The 27,331-nt window shown below is 45.9% G+C and overlaps 1 protein-coding gene across 17 annotated transcripts in view; it reads left to right on the plus strand.

Annotated features, from left to right (window-relative positions):
* Positions 1 to 25,560, plus strand: part of SRCIN1 (SRC kinase signaling inhibitor 1) — a 135,545-nt gene extending 109,985 nt beyond the window's left edge. For 8 of the 17 annotated variants that reach the window (XM_056816809.1, XM_056816812.1, XM_056816815.1 and 5 more), the window contains 9 exons: positions 806 to 936; positions 2,652 to 2,799; positions 3,194 to 3,440; positions 3,962 to 4,193; positions 4,527 to 4,681; positions 5,173 to 5,325; positions 6,254 to 6,373; positions 10,506 to 10,646; positions 22,255 to 25,560. In XM_056816809.1, coding sequence (XP_056672787.1) covers positions 806 to 936; positions 2,652 to 2,799; positions 3,194 to 3,440; positions 3,962 to 4,193; positions 4,527 to 4,681; positions 5,173 to 5,325; positions 6,254 to 6,373; positions 10,506 to 10,646; positions 22,255 to 22,389 — 1,462 coding nt within the window. In that variant the 3' untranslated portion in view covers positions 22,390 to 25,560. Of the gene's footprint in view, positions 1 to 805; positions 937 to 2,651; positions 2,800 to 3,193; positions 3,441 to 3,961; positions 4,194 to 4,526; positions 4,682 to 5,172; positions 5,326 to 6,253; positions 6,374 to 8,075; positions 8,817 to 10,505; positions 10,647 to 22,254 lie in introns of all 17 variants that reach the window. The other 9 variants (XM_056816813.1, XM_056816807.1, XM_056816810.1 and 6 more) reach the window with 2 other exon arrangements.
* The last annotated feature ends 1,771 nt before the right edge of the window (positions 25,561 to 27,331 follow it).

The following is a 27,331-nucleotide window of genomic DNA, read 5'->3' on the forward strand; positions in this document are numbered from 1 at the left end:
AAGCAGAGGTTAAGTGATTTATCCAAGGCCACATAGCTGGTATATATTTGAGACTGGATTTGAACTCAGGTATTTCTGACTGGTTCTAAATGGAATGGACTATATATAACTTGAGAGGTAATAAGCTTCCTTTTGCTGGAAGTGTTCAAGAAGAAGCCATCTGTCAAAGAGCATATTCTTTTTTTTTTTTTAACCCTTACCTTCTGTCTTGGAGTCAATACTGTGTATTGGCTCCAAGGCAGAAGAGTGGTAAGGGCTAGGCAATGGGGGTCAAGTGACTTGCCCAGGGTCACACAGCTGGGAAGTGTCTGAGGCCAGATTTGAACCTAGGACTTCCCGTCTCCAGGCCTGACTCTCAATCCACTGAGCCACCCAGCTGCCCCCCAAAGAGCATATTCTTAAAGCTTAGAAGTGACCTCAGGTCCAACCCTCTCATTTTACAGATGGAGAAACTGAGGCTTAGAGAATGGAAGGGGCTTGACCAAGGTTATACAAGTAGTTAGCAGCAGAGCTGGGATTTGAACCCATATCCCCTGACTCCCAATCCAGTGCTTTTCCCAATATACCATGCTGTCTCAAAAGAAAAAAAAAATTCTAAGTCATGTGCCAAGCTGAACTGAATGCCTTCTAAGGTTCCCTTCCACTTGAAGTTCCACGATTTTGCAATTGGCTCCTCTTTCTGATTTTGAACCGACTTTGCTCTGGCTTGTCCTGTGCTAGATCGTGGGCTAGCCAGGGAGCAGGAGAATGGGAGAGGTCCGGGCTGGGAGTGGAAGGGCCTGAATGGCGGTATCTTTGGCTGCAGTGATCTGGAGAAGTCGGTGGAGAAGATTCAGAAGGAGGTGTCCCACAACCATCGGCTGGTCCCGGGTCCTGAGTTGGAGGAGAAGGCTTTGGTGCTGAAACAACTCGGGGAGACCCTCACAGAGCTCAAGTGTGAGTGGGCTTGGCCTGGGGGCTTGGTGGATGGAGGAGAGCAGGAAGCTGGGGTTGAAGGGAAGATCTTTAAGATTCTGGGTGATGGTCTCTGGCCCCGTCCAGTATGTGTGGGCCAGCCATGCTCCTTCCTACTTTAACTCTCCCTCCCTTCATGGTCCCCATTCCTTCATTACGCAGCCCCACTCCAACCCCCCATCCTTATTATGCCTCTGCATAATTTTAGTGGACTGGAAGTGCAATATGAATCCACAGTGTGACCTGGAGCCCCAGAAGGCTGGGTAGTGAGATCTTAAACAGAGTTTGTCATATCGGAGATGACAGTCCCACACAGTGCACTTTGCTCTGGTCAAGCTACGTCAGTCATTGTGTCGGGGCAACTGATCAAGATGTAAAGGAGGCCGAAGAGCAGGTTCCATGAGAATGTAGTTTTTTAAAACCCTGACCTTCAGTACTAGGTTTCAGAGCTCTTGAACTTGTTTCTTTTTTAACACTATTTGATAACTGTGTTTCAATATAATTTATTTCTTTTGTAGTCCCATATATTTTATTTACATTTAAATATTTTAAAATATATTTAAAAACATTCATCTGGGAGCAGGTGACTCAGTGGATTGAGAGCCAGGACTAGAGATTGGAGATTTTGGGTTCAAGTCTGGTTGCAGACCCTTTCTAGCTGTGTGACCCTGGGCAAGTCACTTCACCCATTACCTAGTCCATATCACTCTTCTGCCTAAGAACCAATATACAGTATTGATTCCAAGACAGAAGGTAAGGGTTAAAAAAAAAATAAAAGCATTCATCTGAGAAGGGGCTATAGGTTTTAATAGCCTGTTGAAAGAGTCCACAATCCGAAACAGGTTGATGAATCCTGCATTATTTCAAATACAATTTAAAATTTCTTATTTTCTGAGGCTCTGCCTCCCCATTTCTCATAAGAGCTAGAAGTGCAGTAGCCAATCATGGGCTGACCCCATTGCTGGAGCTTTTTATCCCGCTCTGTTTCAGCCTCACTCCTTGGAGACTCACCACATTAGTTCAGTGCAAAGACTTTTGAATTGCTTTAACTCATTTGAAGCTCAAAACTCCTGAATTCAAGGGATCCATTAGCCTCAGGCTTCCCCAGTAGTAGGACTAACAGATATACACGACCATTCAAATGGTTCAAATAAAATTTTTAAAAGAAAAAGAGAAAAGAAAATAATTAAAGCAAAACAGACCAACCAATTCCTTCATCAATCTGCAAAAATCTGGTATTTTACTCTACGTTCCACATCTGTGGACTCTTCCCCACTTACCCCACCTCTGCAAGAGTGTGGGAATGAGAAAGGGCTTCTTAATCATTAGTGGCAGCAGTAGGATAGCCTGCCTGGAGAGGTAGTTGAGTTCCTTTTAACCAAAAGTCTTTAGTTGAGTCCAGAATGTTATAGAAGCAGTACCCATCCAGGTTCAAATCTGACCTCAGACACTTCTTAGCTGTGTGACCTTGGACTAGTCACTTAACTCCAGTTGCCTAGCCCTTACCCCTCTTCTGCCTTGTAACCAATATTTAGTTTGGATTTGAAGACAGAAGGTAAGGGTTTTTAAAAAATGGAAGCAACGCCTGTTCAAGTAGATTGAAGTAGATGGCTTATGAAGTATGGAGACTCCCCTCACTCCCTCCACCACTCCCTACTTTTACTTTCCTTGTTTCCCTCCTCATCTCTCCCCCCCAGCACAATTTCCTGGGTTGCAGAGCAAGATGCGAGTTGTTCTCCGGGTAGAGGTAGAGGCAGTAAAGTTCCTGAAGGAGGAACCGCAGAGACTGGATGGGCTTCTCAAACGCTGCCGAGGGGTCACCGACACACTGGCCCAGATCCGAAGGTCAGCACGACCCGTCCCCTTCCCCACGAGCCCCCATCATACTAGCTCAGACACCTAAACCAGCCTTGATCTTAGACTCTTTCCATCCCATGGAATCATTCTGGTGCCAAATCTGAACTCAGACCTTGCCCAACTTACCCTCTCTCTGTACATTCTACCCACTAGCTCCCCCCCAAGACTCTTTTGCTTGGCCTAGAGGCACCCCATCTAAGACTAGTGACTCTTCTTCATGCCCCTCCTGCCCCCTCTCCACCCCGGGTGAGTCCAGACGTCCTCTCACATGCCTACCGCTGGAGGAGCTGGGAGTCCCTTGGGGAAGAGCAGCGGGCACTGCCCACCTCTGCCCACCTCACTTCCCTTACTCCAAGGGCTTCACAGCTACCTGTCCCTCCAGGCAAGTGGACGAGGGCACGTGGCCACCTCCAAACAACCTCCTGAGTCAATCTCCAAAGAAGGTGACGGCTGAGTGTGACTTCAGCAAGAGCCTGGACTTCGAGGTGCCACCCCCCAGCCCTCCCCTGAGCCTCCATGAGCTGGGGGGGCCAGGCGATGGCACCGCTCACACACCTAAAGGGGGCAATCCCTCCAGGGGCCCCGAAACACCCAGCAAGAGAAGTGTGGACAAGGCCGTGTCTGTGGAGGTGCTTGGGCTACTGGGGAGACAGACGTCTGGGGTCTTGCCCCTTGTTGGCCCAGGGTGGAAGTGGGGAGTGGGGGATGACTGGTCAGGTGTGGGCTGAGATGGAAAAATTGACTGCATATTTAGTAATTTATTACAGCTTCCGAAGTAGGAAACTGAGTGTTTCCTGTCCCCAGGGTGGGACGTTTTTGCCTTTTGAAAAAAAAATTCTCATATTTAGTACAGTGCCTGGAACATCGGAGGGGCTTGATAAATATTTGTTGACTCACTATTGAAATCTAAAGAGTTTCATTGAACTCTGGGAAATGGTTGGGTCCCCCTAGGTTCTTGAACCTGATGCCTTTTGGGGAGATAACAAAGATATTTCTGAGTCTCCCATCCTATTTTTTTATTTCCTAGGGATGGGGTGGGATAAGAGAAAGCAGACAGAGGTGGTGGAAGAAACTGAGGCAGGCCAAAGGTTCCATGGAAGGTCAGCTTTGAGTCTTGTCTCTTCCCCAGCTTTTCCCTTCTTCCCTTCAGGCAGCAGAGAGGGACTGGGAGGAGAAGAGGGCAGCCCTGAGCCAATATAGTGCCAAGGACATCAACCGGCTGTTAGAGGAGACGCAGGCAGAGCTGCTGAAGGCCATCCCGGACCTGGATTGCGCGGGCAAGCCTCGTGGGCCAGCCCCCACCCCTGAGCACAAGCCCTCCAAAGCCCCCCATGGCCAGAAGGCAGCTCCCCGTGGAGAGGCCAGTGGGCGGAGGGGCTCAGGTATGGGAGGCCCACACCACGAACTGGGCAGTGGTACAATGGAGGGGAGTCCCTGGTCTGATGAGGGGAAGGCAGTCTCTGTTGTCAGGGAGCCCCTAAGTCTGATGAAAGAGGCTGTTTTTACCCTGTGGAATGAGGAGAATCAGAGTAATATGTGGCTTGGAAAAGAGGAAGCAGAATGGTCAGGTCCTGAGCTGAGCATCTCCTTGCCTCGGCTACTTCTCTAGGGAGGGCCACGGGATTCGAGACCCTTCGTCCTCTTTGGAATGGCATGGGTGTCCCCACGGCTCCCAGCTAGTGCTTTGATGGACTCCCCTCCCCTCCTTTCTCTAGATGAGTTGACAGTCCCCCGATACCGAACAGAAAAGCCTTCTAAATCACCCCCACCGCCTCCTCCCCGGCGAAGCTTCCCTTCCTCCCACGGCCTTACCACCACCCGCACTGGGGAGGTCGTGGTCACCAGCAAGAAGGACTCAGCCTTTATCAAGGTACTACCTCCATCTCCCATCTCCAGTCAGGGAAACCCGGGGCATTTGCCCTTCAGCTGAGTTCACACTGGAAGAGAGGGAGGGAGGGTTGTTGGAACCTTCTGGCTAAGGAGAGAGGCTAATGAGGGGTAAAGCCCAGGTCCTGTCCCCAGGCAGGACGATGCTTAAAATAACCTTTTGATGCTGATGTGGAAGGAGAATCCTTCCAAAAATGGGGCAGATAGAGGACCTGGGGAAGGGGGATATCAAGGAAGTTGGTGAGATTGGGATGGGGAAGATGAAAGGAATATTTAATCCTATCCAGTGTATTTTGGGACGAGGAGTGGGACAGGGTGGACCCTTGCTCTTCCTTTAATGCTAAGATATCTTAGGGAGAGAGGATGTAAAGTACAGGAAATGGAAGGAGAGGCAAATAGGGAAATTGGGTCTGAGGTCAGCGGGGTGTAGGTGCTGATATGGGGTTCCCTTATGCCACTTGGGGTCACTTGCAGAAGGCGGAGTCAGAGGAGCTGGAGGTACAGAAGCCCCAGGTGAAACTACGCCGGACAGTGTCTGAGGTGGCCCGTCCAGCCTCCACGCCACCCATCATGGCATCGGCCATCAAGGATGAAGACGATGAGGACCGCATTATCGCAGAGCTGGAGGTGTGTGCCAGGGTTTGACCCAGGTGCCAGGCACCAGGCACAACAGCTCCTTCCCTCTTCCATTCCCAGAGAAAGAAGAGAGGGCTTATGGTCAAGAGGAGCCAAACTCCCAGCCTTTGTTCTTGGCTCTGCCCCAAATCTCTGGCATTACTAAGAACTAGCAACATCCTTCTCTCTGCCTCAGTTTCCCTACTTCCCATTCCCCCATAAGATGTGAGGAGGAACTTGGATTCACTTCCTCACATGACTGAGGTTGATAGGAAGTAGTTTTCCTATTCCCTTCCCCAAGCAATTTGAGATTTCTATAGCTAAGTACTCTGATATCTTTCCTTCCTAAATGCTCTGAGATGGAAGAGTGAGAGTAGCTTTTAGGGGTTATACTATATCCTGTAGATAGATAGATAGATAGATAGATAGATAGATAGATAGATAGATAGATAGATAGATAGATAGATAGATAGATAGATAGATAGACAGACAGATGATAGATAGATATAGATAGATAGGTAGATGGATGGATGGATGGATGGATGGATGGATGGATGGATGGATGGATGGATGGATGGATGGATGGATAGATGGACAGACAGACAGATGATAGAGATAGATAGATAGATAGATAGAGAGAGAGAGAGAGAGATAGATAGATAGATAGATAGATAGATAGATAGATAGATAGATAGATAGATATCCTCTGGAAGGGAATGAGACAAGAGAACCAGAAAGTTTCTTTCTTAAGCAGTACTGTGGCTTGAGAAAGATTGCCCTACCTTAGTTCTTCCCTCACCTCCCTAAACAAGACTAGAGACCGAAATTAATGTCCCCCATCCTTCTCAGGACCCCCTGACCAAAGGCAGCTGAATGGACCCCCTGACCACAACGTTTTGATTCCCCCCTCCAAAGCTACCCCAACCTTCTGCCTCCTCAGGTGTTTGAGAGAAGTTCAATACCCCTCTCCCCCACGCCCCGCTGCCAGCTGTTCCCAGCCTCGTTCTCCCCCCAGGAATCAGGGCTCTTTGGGGTGTCCACTCCGGGCCCCCCACGGAAGGTAACCAGCCTGAGTCTCTTCTCACCTGCCTTCTCTCTGCCTATCCCTTCCCAGCTCCCTCTGCCTCCTCTGCCTCTGTCACGCTAATACTATAACATGCTAACACACCGCTCACCTGCTCACCTGCTTACCTACTCACCAGCTACTCTGAGCTCTAAGTCACTGACCAGGAATGACACTTGTGGACTTGCTCTCACTCCACTGACTGGACACTTAACCCTTCCTTGATAGTCTCTTCCCTCCCCTATGCCTTTCCAGCCCCAGAAAGAATTTTCCAATCACTATTATCCTTTAGCCTGGACCCCTGAGCAGCAGTTAGCTTTTTGGACTCCTGCCTCTGACTGACCCACCACCTGTGTCCCTATGAGGCTTGACCCAAGTTAGGGACCCTGATTCTGTAGACTGTCTTCTCTTCTGCTTCCTCTCTCTGCAGGGGTCCCTGAAATGTGGGAGTGAGCCTGCCTGTTGGCCTCTTCTCCCCCTTTCAGCCTCATCTTGCTCCGTTTGGTCCAAGGGGACCATGTCCATCTTTGAGACATTTAACTTCCTTGGGTCTTATTTCTATGACCTGTAAATCTGTGAACCTGTGTTCCTGGGTTATCCCACAGACTCTTTTGGCTTCTGGTCTTGTCATCTCTTAGCATCTCTTCCCTGCCGCTGCCTCACCTCTATGCCTTTTCTCTGGCTTTTATCCTCTCTGGGATCCTGGGATGGCTCTGCTATGGGAGGATTCTGTTGGAAGAAGAGGGTGACAGAGCCTGGGGAGCTTGGATGCCATCAACTTGGGGAAGGTTTTCTCCAGGGCTAGGGGGAGGGAGTATGGCTCTGACCAATGGCCTAGAATTTCCATTCTTGCTAAAAGCTCTGATTCTCCCTTAACCATTTCTCCCAAAGGGATAGGTGCCTCAGGGAGGAGAGGGGAACCCAGGAAGACTCAATAACCCATGGGCATTCATTCTCAGGATGCCCAGGGTGTAAGAGACCAAAGGGCCTAGTAGCAGGGGAAATGTTGCCATCAAACCTGGGCTGTGCCTTAAGAGGAGAAGCCAAGTGATGAGCTGACCTTATGGTCAGCTTGACCTGCCTCAATGGATGTGGCTCCCTGTTCCTCTTGGGTTTCGATCTCATAGCTTCTTCCCCTGCCCTCAGCAGCACAGATAATCTTATATACATAGCCTGCTTCACATGTGTGAGTACACACACACACACACACACACACACACACACACACACACACGTGTTCGGAGGTAGAGCACCAGACCAGAAGGGCCCAACTGACTACTACTCTGTGTCCTGCATTGTGCCGTCAGAAGGTGGAACCACTTGGTGTGGTGCCAACTTGAGTTTTCTCACCCAAAGCCTCCCTAGAGGCTTCACCCTCCCCCCAGCTGCAGGTAAGTACACACCTCAGGCAGGGGGTAGGGGAGTGGAGTTTTGGGGAAGGGGTCTCTGGTACCTCTCTTTACACCTCCCCAGTGCCATCTCCAAATGGCAGGGCATTTCTCTCTGACTGCCCCAGGCAGAAGCTAGTTCTGGGATTATAGACTCCCTGGGTTTGGGTGGCAGTGGAGCTGGGCATAAGCTAAGCCTTCCCTTAGCTGACTTTGGGGAACCTCCAGAAAGAACTGAGAAAGGTGGGACTTGTCAGGATGGCTCTAGGGAATCCCTTATTCACTCTTCTTTATTTCTCTTCTCCCCCCAGAATTCCCTACTCCCCAGAAGCTTCTGTATCCCCCAGATCATTCTAACCGAATGCGCTTCCAACCCACCTTCGCCTCCAGAGGTTATGCCAAAAGACGCAGGTACAAGGAGAATGCCCATCCCACTGCCCCGAGCATTAGTGAGGGCTGGTCCAACCGGAGTCACCAACCAGTGCCAAGCACCATCACTTGGTCAGGACCTGACAGGGGCCAAATTGGAGGTGACAACGTCTCTGGCAGAACATGATATCTGCCCACCAGGGAGTTCCAAGGGACCAAGGCAAGAGGAGACAGCTTTGAAGACAGAGAACACCAAGGTCCAAACACCGACAGGAGACACCATCCAACAGCCAGTGGAAGAAAAAGAAGCTGGATTGGCCTGCCACAAGGGCGAGGATCCAGATGGAAATCAGGGGTCTATCCAGTGTCCAGGTGTCCTTGCAGACTCTGTCCCAACCATGGTGGACCCAGAAGGAGCCACTGAAAACTCTGGGCACCATACTCACATGTCCGTGGGAGACTATTCAGAGAGGACTGTGCCTCAGGCCCAGAGTAATAAAGATCCCCTTGGTTTGGCCTCGGCAGAGAGGGACACCAGCTCCTGGCTCCCCTTTCAGCGGCTTGACAGTTTGGAGGAGACGCTCCAAGAGCTCGAGGCTACATTGAATTCGATGGGCAAAGCCCCTTCAGCAGCCTCCATTGGCATCCTCTCTGGGACAGCGTCCCAGTCGCCCAGGTTCCAGGTGGCTGTTCTATTCTGTGTGCTCTCCTGCTTCCACACGTTTCTCCCTTCTGTCCTTCTGAGTTGTGGGAAGTGGGAAGGATGGAAGAGACCCAAGCCCAGTCCCCACCTGCCCCAGGGCCTCTTTCTGCGCCTCACCCAATGAGTGTAGTGAGTCAGGGACCCTGTGAGCCTAGGCAGGGCAGGGTCCAGGTGAGGCTGGGAAGCTGGCTGACCTGAGCTCTTGCCCTGTTCTTTTCCTGGCTCCTGCCCTGGGATGAGAGGAGGGTGTAAAGAAAAGATAGGGGTCCAGCTCAAATTTGTAATCCATCCCAGCCTGATCCATTCTACTGCCTCCTTTGTATCCACAAACCAAGAAATAAAGATACTCTCCCCCTCCTGCCCACCCCTGATCCCACCACTTATGTCTCTGACTCTTTCTCTGTCTCTTGAGTTTCCTCTGCCTGCGTCTCTCCCTTCCTCTCTTTTACTCTTTCTCCTCTTTGGTAGGCCCAGAGCCTGGTGTTTGAATGGGCCTACTGCCATCTACCATTATGAGAACCTCCATTCGTGGTTAAAAGGAAGGTCGGAAGATAAAGGCCTATTAACTGAAAAAGAGAGAAGTTCCTGGCCCCATAGTGTGTACCCAGGAAGCAGCAATAGCATGGAAGACAGTGAAATAGCAACACCAGGAGACAGGGGTTCTTTTCCCTCTCTCAGTCTCAGTTTCTTCTCTGCAAAATGGGAGCATTATACTAGTGGGAGATGGTTTCTCTTCTCTGTTCTGCTGCTGGGCTCCTTGCCTGGGGCTGGAGATCTTAGGATCATAGAAATCATCTGAACCCAGCCTTCTGCTGTTGCACACATAGCACCAGCTCTGGCCTACTCTGCTCTGATCATCCCAAAGGTATTGCCAGTGACATTCCTCTTTGAAGTGACCCCCTCCGCAGGGAAAGCCTTCCTCCTAGGGCTCTTGGCACATCACAGTGATGGGGAGGCTGGAGAATCCCAGAAGAGCTGTTCACTCTCTCAAGCTTATTTATTGTTGAGTTATTTTCAATCACATCCAACTCTCTGTGGCCCCATTGGGAATTTTCTTGGCAAAGATACTGGAGTGGTTTGCCATTTCCTTCCCCAGCTCATTTGACAGATGAGGAAACCAAGACCAACAGGGTTGAGTGATTTGCCCAGGGTCATACAATTAAGTGCCCAAGGCCAGATTTGAACTTAGGAAGAGGAGTCTTTCTACTCCGTTCACTGTGCCACTTAGGTGCCCCATACTCTTTTGAGCAGGGAATCTTAATTTGAATCCACAGTCATAAACTTGAAGAATGTGGGGGAAATTGCATCTTTATTTTCACTGACCTCTAACTGAAATTTTGCATTTCCTTCATTTAAAAACATTGTTCCAAAAAAGTGCCCCTAAGAGTCCATCTCACACACACACACACACACACACACACAAAGAACGAAAAGAGTCAAGAATCAGCCAAGGATTTTTTATGGAGAGATTTTACAGATGTGGTCTCAGTTTGAGAGACAAGAAAGGGGTCACTGGATCCAGAGTCTCTAAAGAGGGGGTTCTAGACACAGAGAGAACCCCTCGAGAATAGCTGCAGAAAGAGGAAGGAGAGGTGGCAGGCAGGTCGAGACCAATCCCCTTCTTTCTAGGACTCTCTCCAACCTTTACCCTGGTTTCTGCCCCCCACAGAGCGGCGGGGTCTCCATCCCACCTATGAAGATGGTGATGCCAGGGGCATCCAGGCTGAAGCCAGGACAGGCCAGCAGCCCGGACAAAGGCAAGCACAGCAAACAGCGGTCAGAGTACATGAGGATCCAGGGCCAGCAGCAGGTATGAAGGTGGGGACCTGCCCACTTTTGGGTGGGGGGCCCAGCCTCTTGGTGCCCACCCTGCCAGGCCTCATGGAAACCCTGAAGGAGGGGGTATACCCTTTTCCTGACTCCCTACAGTTCTTTTGGCTCCAACACAAGGACCTTGGGTGTTGTTCTGGGCCCTCATCACTCTCAGCATAGATCCAGGTGTCCTTCCTGCATCCCTGGTCCTCCATCATCCCTTCACTCTTTCCTTTTCGCTGTCACATCATCTCCCATCACTGACCATCTTGCTAGCTCCTCCACTCATCCCCTAACTGCTCTGTGCTTTATGACACGCCTTCTGCCAGTCCCTCACCCTATGCCCCTCACCCCCAATTCTATAAGAAAAGGAGAATCCTGGGCAGCTAGGTGGCTCAGTAGGTAGAGAGCCAGTCCTGGAGACAAGAGGTCCTGGGTTCAAGTCTTGTCTCAGACACTTCCTAGATGTGTGACCCTGGGCAAGTCACTTAATCCCCATTGCCTGGCCCTTATCAAGCTCTTTTGCCTTGGAACCAGTACTAGTATGGATTCTAAGTCAGAAGATAAGGAAGGGTTTTAAAAAAAAAGAATAGGAGAAGCATCCTCCTTGTTAGAAGTGGCTAAATGACTTTGTTATAGCTAACAGAGATAGTGGTTTTTGCAAATGCTTTACAGTCTTATTTATTATCACCTTTGGTCCTCACATTAGCCTTGTGAGCCTAGGTGCTGTTTTTATCCTCAGACATTTGCTAGCTGTGTGACTCTTATCAAGTCACTTAATCCTGTTTGCCTCAGTTTCTTCATCTGTCAAATGAGTTGGAGAAGAGAGTGACAAACCACTCCAGTATCTCTGCCAAGAAAACTCTAGTTGGAGTTGCAAAGAGTCCAATATGACTGAAATGACTGAAAAAAAGTTAAGTTAAAGGAGAGAATTACATGAAATAAGAAAGCCAGATGCTTCTGAGAAATGCAGAATGAGGCCAGAGGAAAGGACTTTGGTTCATTAGTTAGGAAGTCAATGGCCTTAGACAAGACATGTTAGCATAGGAAGAGATTGAAAGTAGATCAAGAAAAGAGTGAGTTTCTAGGAAGTAAAGGCCATAAAGACAGTGAGTGTGTTCCAGCAATTTGGAAGAGAAAGAAAAGAGAGAGGGGATTGTAGCTGGAGGGATCAATGGTATTAAGTTGTGACCGCGAAAATGTGGGTTTCAAGACTGTGAATTGCCAAAACTGTAAAGGTTTCGGCCAAACTGTCAAGATAATTTTTAGTGTCTTGATTTAAATAAAAAATAAGTGGTCGCCATGGGAAAATTCCCAAATATGAAAATACCCAAGTCAGCTGGGTTTTATGGAGATTTTAATAAATACAAATGAAGAAATTAAGGAAAGGAAGAGAGAGAGAGAATAAGAGAAAATAGTATGAAGGGCCTAGGCCAGAGCCTTAAGAGAGACTAGTCAGTCTTTTATCACTCACCACAAGATCGTCTCAAGCAAGCTCCAAACCTCTGAACTCCAACTAATTCAAATTCAATAAGTCCCTTCCTTTTAAAGAAATTTTCTCTTATGTCACCTCCCCTAAATTTTCATGTCTACCAATCACAGTAGACGCTTTTTCCCAGGACTGCCCATTCTTAGTTCTCACCACTCTTTAGTTCTCACCTTCTCTGGGTAGACTAAAACTTCACACCTCTTTTGTTAAGCTTGCCTTTTGTAAGTTGCTTGACCTTTTAGTGATTAATTTAACCTTTATAGGTACTTAATACTCTTTTGTATTAGATCTAAGAATAGACCTATCTTAAGGTTCTAGCTTAGGGTTTTGTTTCACTATAAGTATGAGTTGGGGACTTTTCATTGTTCAATCAGGAGTTTGCAACTTTATCTTCCCTTAAGGCACTGTCTTGAGCAGGGTGGAGTAATTTTAAAGTTCTCAATACATTCCTGACCAAGTACTTCCATTGTTAGAAATGGGGAATAGCTTAACCAAATCTTCTAAGGTATAGTCTGAGCAATTTTTAAGATTCACAAGTACAGTTTTATTTTTTTTTCCCAATTAGGGAGAGGCCTGAGCATGTTTCAACGCAGAGAAGGAAAAGCCAGGGAATGAAGAGGAAAACATCTTAGAGAGGGATGAGAAAAGGCAGAGAAGGCGTGGCCAAGGGCCCACATTTGAGAGATTGCATAGGAGTCTGGACTAGATTGGTGGAAATTGAGACAGAGAAGGAGGATGAGTTGGAGAGATGTTTTAGTTTTTTTATTTGTTTGTTTGTTTTTTGGACAGCTGCTTTGAAAGAAGAAATAAGCCTAAGACCCATTGGGGGAGAGGGAGGGAGGGAGAGAGAGAGAGAGAGAGAGAGAGAGAGAGAGAGAGAGAGAGAGAGAGAGAGAGAGAGAGAGAGAGAGAGAGAGAGAGAGAGAGAGAGAGAGAGAGAGAGAGAGAGAGAGAGAGAGAGAGAGAGAGTATATTAGAAACAGGAAAATAGGTGTGCTATTGAAAGAAATAGGAAAGTCAGAATGAGAGACTGTTTGGTGTAGGGTTGGAGAAAGCAAAATATTTAGGGGGGCAAGTAGATGGCTCAATGGATTGAGAGCCAGGCCTAGAGACAGGAGGTCCTGGGTTCAACGCTAGCCTCAGACACTTTCTGGCCATGCAACCCTGGGCAAGTCATTTAAAACCCATTGCCTGGCCCTCACTGCTCTTCTGTCTTGGAACCAATATAAAGTATTGATTCTAAAACTAAAGGTAAGGGTTTAAAATAAAATAAATGTTTTGCCAAAAAAAATTGAAGATGAATGATGACTCTCTATTTTATTCCTGGCCAAAGGGAAGCAGCATGGTATAGTGAACAGCCTGCTAAACGTGGGGTCCCTAAGTTTGCAACCATTTGTCAACTCTTGTTCAGTTGTTTTTCAGTCGTGTATGATACTTTATGACCCCATTTAGGGTTTTTTTGACAAAGATACTGGAGTGGTTTGCCATTTCCTTCTCCTATCATTTGACAGATGGGGAAACTAAGGCCAACAAGGTTAAGTGGCTTGCTCAGAGTCACACAACTAGAAAGTATCTGAGGCCAGATTTGAATTCAGGAAGATGAGTCTTCTTGACCCCAGGTCTGACACTCTCTCCACTGTGCCACCTAGCTGTTCCTAGACCATTTTCAGCTGCCAGGAGTGAGTTCAAGTCCCACTTCTGACACATCCTGACTCTGACCCTGAGCAAGTCATTTAAATGGTCAGTGTTCCAGAGAAAGAGCTATTGGCATCAGATGTAGATCAAAGTACACTAGCTTTCATGTTAGTTTATTTATGGTTTATTTTGGGGTTTTGGTGTTATATAAGTATTCCTTACAATAGTGAACAATATGGAAATATATTTTGCATGATAATACATGTTTAAGTCAGATCAAATTGTTCACCATTTCTGAGAGAGAGGTGAGGGAAAGGAGGGAAGGAGACAATTTGGATCGTATAATTTTGGGAAACAAATGTTAAAAATTGTTATTACGTGTAATTTGGAACATAAAATATTTTTAATAAAAAAGACAGGAACAAAAATAAATGCTCAGTGTCCTTTGAAATTCTCTAAAATTCTCCCAAAAAAAGTTATGGAAAAAGTACTGACCTACATTAGTAGAGGGAATTTCTTCACGAGGAAATTAGTTTTCTTTACCAATAAAATCCCTGAACCTCAGAAATAAAAGCAGTGATTGTGTAGAATCAGCATGATTTTATCAAGAAAAAATCATGAAGGACAGATAGGTAGTTCAGTGGCTAGGGAGCCAACTATGGAGATGGAAGATCCTGGGCTCAAGTCTAGCCTTAGACACTTCCTAGCTAGCGATATGACCCATGGCCTGCCATTTAACCCAATTTGCCTAAAGCTTATTGCTCTTTTGCCTTGGAACTGATAACTTAGTATTGATTGTAAGACAGAAGATATGGGTTTAAAAAGAAGAAGAAGAAGAAGAAGAAGAAGAAATCATTTCAGGCCAACTTTTTCCCCTTTCTTGACAGTCAGATTACTAGATGAAAAGTTTAGGAAATGCTTTACCTAGCCTTTAACAAAATATTTTGACACAATCCTTCATGATCTTCTCATGGAAAAGATGAACAGATTTTGACTAGGCAATAAGTACAATAAGATACATTCAGAATTAGTTGAATAGCCTAATTCAAAGAGGAGTAATTATTGGTTCAGTGTCACCTAGGAAGGTTTCCAGTGGAGTGGCCCCAGGACCTTAATGGTGAACCTATGGTACGTGTGCCAGAGGGGGGGAGGGGGCTGTTCCTATGCATGCCTGAGGACATTTCTCACATCATCTGCTCCTCTGCCCCAGCAGTCCAATGGGAATGCTTCCTCCCTCTCCTGCTTGGAGTAAGGCAGAGGGCTCACATGAGGTGTGAGGGTTGCAGATTTGGCACTTGGTCTATAAAAGGTTCACCATCACTGCCCTAGAATCTGTTCTTGGCCCTATGCTATTTAATACTTTTATCTGCTGACTTGGATAAAGGCATAAATAATCTGCTTATCAAATTTTCAAGTGGCACAAATTTGGGAGGACTACAGCCAACACTAGATGCCAGCATCATTACTAAGATCCTGACAAGCTAGCATGTTGAGCCATGTTTTATGAGAAGAAACTTCATAGGTTTATAATTAGGTTCAAAAAGTCAACTTCATAAGTACAAGCTGGCGGAAGCATGACTAGACAACCATTCATCTGAAAGTGATCAGGGTGAGGCAGGGGAGGTGGGTTGTCCTGTGAATTCATTACAGAAAGCCAAAGCAATCTTAGGGTAAGTTACAAAGGTACAGATTTGGAACTTTTGTTATCATTGTTCAGTTGTGTCTGACTCTTGGTTACCCCATTTAGGTCATTTCTTTGCAAAGATACCTGAATGGTTTGCCATTTCCTTCTCCACCTCATTTTACAATTGAGGAAACTGAGGCAAACAGGATTAAGTGATTTGCCCAGAGTCACACAAGTAGGAAGTAACTGGGACTCTTGGCAAAGATCTTCCTGACTCATGGCCCAAAGCTCTATCCACTTTGCCATCTAGTAGTCTTGAATTCTCTCCTGGCCACACTTCATCTACAGCACTATTTCAAGTTTTGAACACCAAATTGTAGGAGTCATTGATAAGCTAAAAGCATCCAGACTGGGGATACTTAGCCTGGAGAAGAGAAAATTTAGTGACCACACAATAGCTTTCTTCAAGTATTTGAAGGTTTTCATGTGGAAAGAGGGAATAGTTTTGCTCTACATGGTTGTAGTAGGAATCATCAATGGGTATAAGTCCCCAAAAGGCAATTTAAGCCTAAAATAAGGGAAACCTCCTAACCCTTAAATATACCTCAAATGAATGCTCCTTTGGAAGGAGGTCCCTCCCCCCCCCCCCCCGAGGGCTTTAAGCAGAAGCTGGCTAACCACATTTGGATAAGCTGGAGAAAGGGTTCTTTATCATGTATAGGTTGGACTGATAACTTTTGAGGTCCCCTTCAACTCCGAGATTCTGTGACCTGACACATTTGTAATAGTGACAGAAAGGGGATAGGAGAGCAGCACAGTGGATAGAGCATCTGGCCTGCAAGAAGGTGGACCCTAGTTTTAAGTCTGGCCCCAGGTATGTTCTAGCTGTGTGATCCTGGGCAAATCACTTACCCCCCATTTGCCTAGCCCTTGCCCTTCTGTCTCAGAGTTGATACTAGGTCAGAAGGTAAGGGATCTAAAAAAATAGTGATTTGACTCATCCCTCAACCAATCAACAAATATTTATAAGCACCCATTATATATTGGGCAGGCAGCTAAGTGCACAGTGAAGAGCGTGCCAGGCCTAGAGTAAGAAAGACTCCTCGCACACTGACTAGCTGTATGACCCAGGTCAAGTCACTTCACTCTGTTGGCCTCAGTTTCCTCATCTGTCAAATGAACTAGAGAAGGAAATGACAAAGTACTCCAGTATTTTTGCCAAGAAAACACCTACTGGGGTCATGAAGAGTCAGTTTTGACTGAAAACAACTGAACAACAATATGTTGTTCAGGCACTATTCTAGGCTCTAAAGATACAAGTTCAAACAATAAAATAATTTCTTCTCCCAAGGAGTTTACATTCTGTTGGGGAATGCAACAGGTACATTGTAGTGATGACTGTTGACCTTCATACTCAAAGAAGACCAAAATGATGTCCCTGGGGATATCTTTTGCTTTGAGAATAATTAAGTGAAGCAGAATTGCATAAAGTCACTAGCCTTTATTCCTCTTCCAGAGTCATCAAAATCCAGTGGCAAGACAAAAGTCAAGACAATTGGTAATGGTTCAGGATGCAGTGAATGACGTTGGCTTCTTTGATGTCTAACCAAGCTCTAAGGGCACCCCAGCCCCTGCTTCCACAGCCTTCATGGCCTTTGGCATTGTTCTCGTCCACCCCTTCTGTGGGGGGAAGTCTCTGGTGGACACTTCCCCAATTCACCAATGGGTTTGAGGTCTATCTGTTACCCTCAGCCTGGTTTAAGCTACCTTCTGGGATGGTTGATCAGGGTGGGGCTACCGAACGTGTTACAGCTTCTTGGAGCCACAGGTGAGAGCTGGGTGGCAGATGAACATCAAAGGAGGAAGACAGCCCTGAAAAGGACCCAGCAAGCCCTCATACCACCCCATATACTCCACATGTAATAATATACACAGCAAAAATATGAAGTGAATGAATATAAATATAGACAAAGTAGTTATAAATCTAAGGGAAGGCACTGACTGTCGGGGAATTTAAGAAGGGCTTCGTGCAGAAGATGATACTTGAGTTTCATTTTTTTTTGACTCTTACCTTCTGTCTTAGAATCAATACTGTATATTGGTTACAAGGTTACAAGGCAGAAGAGCAATAAGGGCCAGGCAGTGGGAGATTAAGTGACTTGCCCAGAGTCACACACATAGGAAGTGTCTGAGGCCAGATTTGAACCCAGGACCTTCCATCTCTAGGCTTGGAGCTTCATCTTAAAGGAAGAGAGGTGGAGGTAAGAAAGGAGTATATTTATATATTGGAGATGGCCAGTGCAAAGGCATTGAGACTGGAGGTAGAGGGTTGTAGGGGAAGAAGGCCAGTTTGGCTGGGTCACCGAGGGGGAGAGGAATAATGTCCAGGAATCCTGGAAAAGAAAGACCAAGCTGTGTAGGGTTTTAAAATCCAAGCAGAGAAGAACTAGCTGGGTGGCTCAGTGGATTGAGAGCCAGACCTAGAGATGGGAAGTACTGGGTTCAAATGTGACCATAGATACTTCCTAGCTGTGTGACCCTGGGCAAGTCACTTAATCCTCCATTGCCTAGCGCTTAGTGCTCTTCTGCCTTGGAACTGGTACACAGTACTGATTCTAAGACAGAAGGGAAGGGTTTTTTCAAAAGCAAACAGAAGAATTTCTATTTTGTCTTAGAGGCAATCAGAAGCCACTGGGATTGGTTAAGCAGGAGTTGCATGGTCAAATCTATACTTCAGGGAACTTATTATTATTTGTTGTACTAAATAGGGAGAGATTTGAGGCAGGGAGAGGTGAATTAGGAAACTTCCAATAATCTGGGTGAGAGATGAAGAGAGATGAGAAGGGCCTGAACTAAGGTGGTAGTAATGTGAGTGGAATGAAGGTGTGGAGGTGTCCTAAAGATAAAAATGACAAAATCTGATAGCTGATTGGACATGTCGGGGAGGGAGAATGAGTCATGCAGGATAATGCTGAGATGACAGACCTGAGACACTAAAAGAGTAGTGGTTCCTTGAGCAGAAACAGGGAAGTCTAGAAGAGAGAAAGGTTTAGGGGCAAAAATAATGAGCTTGTTTCAGACATGTTGAATTTAAAATATTTCTGGTGTGCCTGTTTTGAAATGTCTAATAGGCAGCTGATGATCTGGAATTCAAACATGAGGGAGGAGGCTGGGATGAGACATAGAGCCCTTGGAGTCATCTACATTGGGATGAGAGTGAAATCCACAAGAATCAATGAGATTACCTAAAGAGACTCTAAAGGGAGGAGGGAAGGAAACCCAGAACTGAACCTTGGGTAGCACAGTGGATAGAGCACCAGACCTCTAACATCCATCATCCTTCCCACCGCAATCAAAAAATCCATCTCTCAAGGGAAGCATGGAATGAAGAAGGGAGACCACGCCTGTACCTTTTGTGCAGATCTCACACCTCCCTCTATCCGATTGAATAGCCTTCATGTCCCAACATGGACTGAGACAGTATACTTTCCATTATACTGGATTCTTGGTCAAGCACCCCCTTCTGTCCGAGGTCTTTCTCAATCCCTCTTGTGCTAGTGCCTTCTCCTTGGAGATTACTTTCCTTTCACTCTGTGTATATCTTGTATAAATCTAATTATCTGCATTTTGTCTCTCACATTGGCAGTTTTACTTCCTAGTGTCATGTAAATTCTATTTCTGGTGGGAAACTTCAGGGTCCCTTGTCTTTTCACAGAGATGAAACAGTGTTAAACTGTTATATTAGGAAAACAAATTTCAAAGAAAAAAATTTTTAAAGTAGGAATGATCTGATGGCCCAAACCTCTAAAAAGTAGATGGATAGGAGATTGTTTAAAAACAAAATTCTGATACTGTAATCAGAAAAGACTGACGCAAAGAAAAAGGAAAAGGCTTCAGATCTAAAGATATCTATGTGAGCCGTGGGATCTCAATTTTTAAAGGACAAGAACAAAACCTAGAACAAAGGACACATAACCAAGGATAAGTATTAAAGAGCAAAGGGAAGGAAGACAAAAGCTCTGGATGAACTGAAGTTTTAGAAAAACGTGAAGGGGAAGAAAAAGAACTTTTTGAAGCTATGTTTGAAGTTAGATGAAGGATAAGGAAAGGATGGGATCACTGCCTAGACATAGCTATCCCACTCTGCTTCCCCACTCAAGAGAAAACTCTTCAAAGCAGACAAGGCTGAACAAACATGGATGAGAGCAAGATGGAAGTATGATGGACTCACAAAAAACCAGCTCTGTATTGAGGAGTGAGAAGACATGGTTTCTACTCCTGGCTCTGCCACTCACTAGCTATGTGATCTTGAACATCTTTCTTCCTTATAGTTTTCTTCTTAAAAAAATAAGAGGTGAGAGGCATTTAGGTAGCACAGTTAACAGAGTGCCAGATCTGGATTTGGGAAGACCAAGGTTCAAGTCTGGTCTCCAATACTTCCTAGCTGTGTAACCCTGGGCAAGTCACCTAACCCTGATTCCCCAGCCTTTGCCATTCTTCTGTCTTAGGATTGATGCTAAGACAGAAGTTAAGGAATTTTTAGTTCTTTCTTTTTTAAATGAGAATTGGACTAAGTGATCCTTCAAGTCATTTCCAGTGTTCAAGTTTTATGATTCTAGGAATCAACATCCAAAATTATGAAAAGAGATGGTACTGAGCTAGAGTTCTGTAGGCCCACATGAATGATATCCCACAGAATTGAAGGAAACTGTGGATTCCTTCATGGAACTGTGACATTCATCTCTGAGGAGTCATGAAGAATAGAATGTTGACACACAAGAAGGATTGAGTTGGGCATATTTTTTGACTTCCAAAATGGGGGGAAATAATTCTGGAAACTACAAGCCAATGAGCTTAATGCCAGAAATCCAGGATGAATTATTAAGCATAAAGTTTGTGAGGGCTTAGAATAGGAGTTTTTAAACTTTGTCATATCTTGACTCCCTTGCAAGTCTGGTTAAACTTTGGACACTTTCTCTGGAAAATGCTGTTTTAAAAAATTCATCATTAAAGGAATGCTAAATTTCAATTAGAAGTTAGTGAAATTAAAGATGCAATTTGATTCCTATGTAATTTCATGGATCTTCTTAAATGTATTGATCCACTCTGGGGCCCATGGATCCCAGATCAAGAATCACTGCTTAGAATGTTTTGATCATTGGGAAGTAACATGGATTGAGAATAGGGAAAGGTAGAGAGACTGGATCTATAATTTCACTGGTGTAGGAAACTCCAGGTGAGGAAATTTCTTTTACCAATGTTCCTTCTCTACCACTCAGACTTTTGATTATCCAGAGCACTGAGAAATCAAGGGATTTATTCAGAGTCACACATGTGAGACAGGGGTTGAACTTAGTCTTTCTGGTTTCCAAGCCAACACTCTTATCCTTTGCCCCACAGCCCAAATAACCTCATTCCCTTTTATAACAGGGATATTAGATTTACAGCACTTCTCAACCTCTCAATTTGTAGCAATGAGAATACATAATGCATATCAGGTATTTACATTCCGAATCATAACTGTAGCAAAATTACCGTTTTGAAGTAGCCACCAAAATAATTTTTTGGTTTGGGGTCACTGCAACATGAGGAACTGTATTGCGGGGTCACGGCATTAGAAAGGTTGAGATTAGAGGAAGGTGACAGTCATAATAGTCAATGTTTCAATTTCAGCAGAACATTTAATCTTCTCCCACAATATCCTTGTGGACAAGATGGAGACATGGAGGCTAGATGACATTACCTTTGCTAATTGAACTATGTAATTCACTATGTCTGATTAATGGATCTTTGTCATTCTGGTAGAAAGTTCTCATGTCATACCATGGGGCATCATTTTTATCAATAGCTTAAATGAAACCACATAAATGATATTGAGCTTTGGGACTGGCAGAAAGCTTGGAAAGATAGCTAAGGCATTAAATGACATTGAGATTCAACTTCTCAACAGCCTCAATTGGTAGGATGATACTAATAAGAATGAATAATATTTCCTATTTTCATATAGAGGTATGTCTACCCAAGTTGGGAACTCTAAATAATTCTGTATCTGATGGTTGATCTAGATGAGCTCTGCTGTGGTTCTAGTGTTACTAATACCATAGGTTTATATGAAAGAACAAGGGAGTTGTCATTAATAAGTATAGACCTATTGATGAACTCAGCTAGATTCAAGGCTAGACTCTTGAGATTTCCTAGAAGAAACCTAAGAATTTCCTCTCTCTTGGGTCATTGAAAGCTGTACTTTCTGGAGCCTTATTCAGCCTGGAGGCCAAAGAGGAGCAGAAGTGGGTAGGTGGGCTGTCGGAGTGAAGCCTGACTTTGATCCTTCCCCCATGCCATTTCCATGAATTTCTGGACCAACCTCCTAACTTGGGCTAACTCCTACTGCCCCAAGCAGAGATGCTTGCTTGTACCATAGCTAACATTTCACTTTTTCTTCCTCCTTCTCCCTGCTTTTCCCTTTCTCCATCTCCTGTTCCTCCCCCACCCAAACCTCTGGGGATGTTGGGCATGGATTGCCCTTATCCCACCTACTTCCTCCTTTCTTTTCTTCCTTCAGTAGGCTCCACTCTTCATTCTCCAGCTTTTCCTGGTCTTTTAGCTCCTCTAATGTTTTGTCTCTTTCTGTCTCTGTTTGTCTGTCTGTCTGTCTCTCTTTCTCTTCTTTCACACACACACATATGCATACATACATGCACAGCCCCATCCCTAGTCCGAGAGTTTCCCTCTCCAGCTTTCCCTCTGGCCCATTTCTCTTTCAAAGATTTCTCATAGATGTCGAGAGGGGTTTTTCTCTGGCTAGAGGCACAGAGCATGACCCTCAGCCCCACTGATCCGTGTTTTTTTTTTTTCCAGGTCAGTAGACCATCAAAAGAGGTGATCGGGTCAAATGAGACCTCAAGCCCAGTCTCAGAAAAACCCTCTGCTTCCAGAACCTCCATCCCTGTATTGACTTCCTTTGGGGCAAGGAATTCTTCCATCTCCTTCTAAAATCCTATGTTCTTCCTCCCATTTCCTTCCCTCTTCTTCCTCCTTCAATTTACCTCCCACCATAATCCCTTCATCTCCCAATCCCCAACATGCACCCTCCTCCAGAATCTCAACAGGATTTGCAGAAGTTGTGCCCACCTTGTAGCTGTCCTTACCCCACTCGTGGTGTTTTTGATTTTTTGAAATAATCCACTTTTAATGACCTTTTCTAAAAGCCAAAAACCAACAACAACAAACCTTAAAATCAAACACACCATCTACCCCTTTCTGTCCCAGACTGGTCTCCTCTTGGGTCACCATCCTTTCATATTTTCTATCCCAATTTCCTTTTTCACAATCCTGCACTTTCCCATTCTTCTCTCCCTCTCCCCCCTCCTTTTCCTTTTTTCCTGTCTCCCTTCTGGCTTCCTGATACTGCTCCAAATGAACTTGGACCTATGTCTGGAATCTCCAAGCCATGAGGACTTGGAGCTGTGAAAGGTACCCCCTCTCTCCCACCCTGATACCTTCGTGGGAGAAGAACTGGACCCAACTCTAAAGAAGGGGCTCAGAGATGGGGGAACAAGAAGAGACCCTGGAAACACCTCCTGGCTGTCTGACCTCTGGACATGACTGTTAATCTGTCACTGCTGCTATCCTGGCTCTCCTCTCCAGGAGGAGACTTTGAAAGCCAAGATGAATGGACTAGAGATAGAACCCCCTGCCTCAGGGGCTGCAGGGAAGCCTCTCTATCTGTTTCTTCGAGGGAGAGGACATGAGGTCTGCCCTTTATTGGCAATAAGGAACTACCCACGGAGTCCAGAGCTAGGGTGAGGGGTGCTATTTTGGATTCTGTGAGTTTGGGGGCAGGGGCAGTCCAGTGTTGAGGAGACACTGCCCTGGGGGATGGGGATACCCCAGGAAGGGACTTTACTTTTAGTTTCTTAATTTAGCACTTTAAATGTCATTAATTTATTTAAAAGGAGGGGGGAGGTAGCAGGAAATAGATGGCAAAGAGAATCTGATGTGCTACTGAGAGGACACCAGAATGTATGGGAATCTGGAAGATGAGGCACTAGAGAAAGATAGAAAAGAGAAAGAGAAAGAAGAGGGTGAGGAAGGTTATCTGATTCTCCCCTCCCCCATTAGAAATATAGGAATTTTCAGGGAAAGAGTGAAGTGGTGGAGAAACAGGCATGGGTCCAGAGCCCCTGGGCTCTCCCCACTTGGGTCATGGTGGCCACAAAGGGAACTGGCCAGCCAGCCAGTGCTCACTCAGGCCTTACCATTCTAGAACCTGGACTGGACCAAGAGTATTTGGGCCTATCCTGAGGCATTCTGAAGAGCATTAAGTGGGTCTTAGACTGGAAGGAATAAGTATTGTCCCAGGGTCCAGGATATTGGGGATGGGTGACTGAATGAAGCTGGGGAGTGGACCTAGAATAGAAAAGAAGCCATTCCCCCCCCAGCATCTGGAGCACAACTGGTACATGAATGCCAGCACAGGAAGTACATGAGGCAAGGTCGTGCAATCCTCCGCTCAAACAGGAGCGGGGTCTTCTGAGCACAGAGGAAGGATGAGGGGTCAAGGGGGGAAGGGGGTTGTACTTGGAAGATTCTTTTTTTGGTTGGTTCTTGTTTTCAAGATTGGGATCATTTTTGTATGAAGGTGTGTGAAGCTTTTTGAAGAATAATCTAGAAGAGGAAAAAACTCACAAAAAACTGAACCCTCCTGAACCCCCTCCTCCACAAAAAAATATAAAGAAAAAAGGGGAACCTCATAAATGATGCAATTACTTTTAATTGCAGGCAACTCTTTACATTTAAGTGAAGTGTCTTAACATTTTATATTGTTTTAAAAATATATTTACATATTATATATATATAATATACGTAATATAAATATATATATATAAATATTTAAAAAACGGGAAAAAAAAAGAAACCTATGCGCACTCTCCCTGGCCGCTGTTTGGCGGGGGAGGGGGCTGGGAGGCCAGGGTCCGGGAGACAGGTTTGTCTGACTTCTGGTTTGGTTCAATTTGGCTGTACAGAGACATCCCTCTCTTTCCCCTCAACCTCAGCCTAGAGGAGGGGATCTGCTCTCCCTTGCTCCCCCCAAGCTGTTCTCCCAGCCTTCCCACTCTTTGGAGCTCAGTGCCCTCCCTCTCTCCACAGACTGCATCCTTCCTCCCCGATGGGGATTGCTGTCCCTCCCCTCCCTGCCCCCTCCCTAATCCCCGCGCTCCTCCGGTCCCTCTCCCTTGGAGGCCAAGTATGTTGCCCACTTTCTCTGTCTTGAGTGTAGCGTCCCTTTGTGGCCTGTGTGAAGCCAAGGGGCACAGGCCGGCCATGGTCAGAGAGAGACACCCTGTTCTCTCCGGCACCTCTGCTGACTGGCTGCTCGGAGAGTCCAGGGGGACTGAAGATGCTCCCTTCCCCTTCTTTGCAACTCCGGGTGTATGGAGGGGCAGAAGGGAGGTAGATGGTCCTGTGAGCGTGCATGTGGCCACCAACATGCTTGTTCTTGCACCCGCTGCATTCGTGCACACACTTGTGTCCCACCTAAGCCTTCACGGGGGAAGGGACCGGACCCATCCCCACACCCTTTCAACCCCAAAACAAAGACTACCCGTCCCGTTCCGCGGCCTCATTTTATTTTCTCTCAACCCCTCCTTCCCCCACAGCACGTTCCCACTTGATCTGTCTCACTCTGCTTGCTGCATGCGCCTCACTGCTCGCACTCGTCCGTTGTCTGTCTGTGTGTGCTTGACAAAAAGAAATCTTAGAAGTTGGGGGGGGGTACCCTCCTCCCCACCCCCCTCTCCCTCCGCTGTGCCGTGGCTCTCGCATGGGCAGTTTCTTTTCCTTTTCCTTTCTCCAATAGGCTGTTTCCACAGGAGCCGCACCCCAAGGGCCCTGAGTGGGGTCTCCTAGGGCTGGGGCGGTTCTGTGCCCCCCTTCCCCCCATAGGGCTCGTGTTGGTGTAGCAATGACTGGCTGCTTTGGATATTTTGTGATCTCTGTCAGTGTAACTTGACAATTTCTAAATGGAAAAGGGTTGCTGTATTCTCTGTCTCTGTCTTTCTCTCCCTCCCTCTTTTTTAATGTCCTTCCTCATCTTACTTTTTTGGTTTTTCTAGCCAAGTGTTTGGGGCTTTAATAAAACTTGTTTCTTTTTTCTCTCCTGGATCTTTTCCTCTGTGGGCTGCTGTCTGATTATTTCACACTTCCACCTTCCTTGGAGTACAGGAAATTATTGAGAGGAATTTAATTCCCCAGCCCTTTATAAATATAAAAAATGTAAATATAGTTAGAAATGATCCTGGATGTCATTGCTGTCACTCCATGTAACCACACAAGGTACAAGGGAGGCATCATACATGCAGATTTCCAAATTGGCACATTCCTCAAAAGCTAGCTTGAGCTGTCTATCCTGCATTGTTTCCAGGAATGGTGCCATCTGAGGTCATTCCTAGAATATATATATATATATATCCTTTTTTTTTTTATCTCCAGGTGTGGGCTCCCAGGTGTTCTGAGAGGCTGGACTATGATATATTTCCTCTGGGGTGCTGCCCCAGCCCTTTTGCCTCTTGTGTTGGTCTTGGCCCCAGGAGAAAGACTACCTCAAAGATTCTTCCCACTCAGCTTAAAGCTGTCCAGGGTCCTGAAATGACCCACATTTTTGGAATTCCTGGCATTCCAAACCTCTCCTGACCCTCCCTCTCAATTCTGACGGGCTAGTGTGAAGTGTATTTGTTAACCTCTTATTAAGACTGATTTTAGGGGGCCGCTGGGTGGTTCAATGGTTAAGAGCCAGGTCTAGAAACGGGAGTTCTTAGGTTCAAATATGGCCTCAGACACTTCCTAGTTGTATGACCCTGGGCAAGTCACTTAACTCCCATTGCCTAGCCCTTACTACTCTTCTGCCTTGGAACCAATAGACAGTATTGATTCTAAGATGGAAGGCAAGGGGTTAAAAAAAAGACAAATTCTAGTCTTCAGGGTTGGGGGCAGCTATATAGTATGCAGTGGCAAGTGGTTAGCATGCTGGGCCTGGAGTCCGGAAGACTCATCTTCCCAAGTTCCAATCTAGCCTCAGACCCTCAGCAGCTGTGTGACTTTGGGCTTGACTCTATTTGCCTCAATTTTCTCATCTGTAAAATGAGCTGGAGGAGGAAATGGCAAACCATTCTAGGATCTTTGCCAAGAAAACCCCAAATGGGATTATGAAAAATTGGACATGACTGATAAACAGCAAAGTCTTCAGTGATGGTTTCTTGAATTCTTTTTTGAGACTGGTATCTCAGCTTAGGTTTTCTGATAGTCAGCTGGCTACCATGATGGGTGCCATCTTTATTTTAAGGCTCTTATTTACTAGCTCCATCAGAAACACAGACTTCTTTCCTTTTTTAAAAAAAAAATTCTGTGGTTACATGATTCACATTTTCTCCCTCCCTTTATCCCTTCCCACTCCTGGAGTTAACACACAATTCCACTATATATATATAATCACTCAAACCCATTTCCATATTATTCATTTTTATAATAAAGTAATCCTTTAAAACCAAATCCAAAATCACCTGCCCATATAAACAAGTGTTAAATCACATGTTGTCTTTTGGATTTCTACTCCCAGAGTTCTTTCTCTAGATATGGAGAGCATTCTTTCTCATAACAGATTCCTTTTCCTGTTTCGAGTCTGTATTCCTTCTTGGGCAGCACACTAAATTCCTGACTCCACATGGCATCTGTTTCCCCAACAAAGGGGGTTGGGGGACAGAGGTGCACTCCATGACCATGGTAGGTTTTACTCAGAAAGGCTCATAGGCTGGAGGATACCTTCTTATAGTACTGGCTTCTCCAATAAAGTATATCTGTTGTGTCTTCAGGTCCAGCAAAGGGTAACATCTCTCCCTAGGTATGATGCCCCTATGTACATTTCCACTTTCCTGCCAGA

The sequence above is a fragment of the Monodelphis domestica genome, chromosome 2 (genome assembly GCF_027887165.1).
Source record: "Monodelphis domestica isolate mMonDom1 chromosome 2, mMonDom1.pri, whole genome shotgun sequence".
NCBI classification, from domain to species: domain Eukaryota; kingdom Metazoa; phylum Chordata; class Mammalia; order Didelphimorphia; family Didelphidae; genus Monodelphis; species Monodelphis domestica.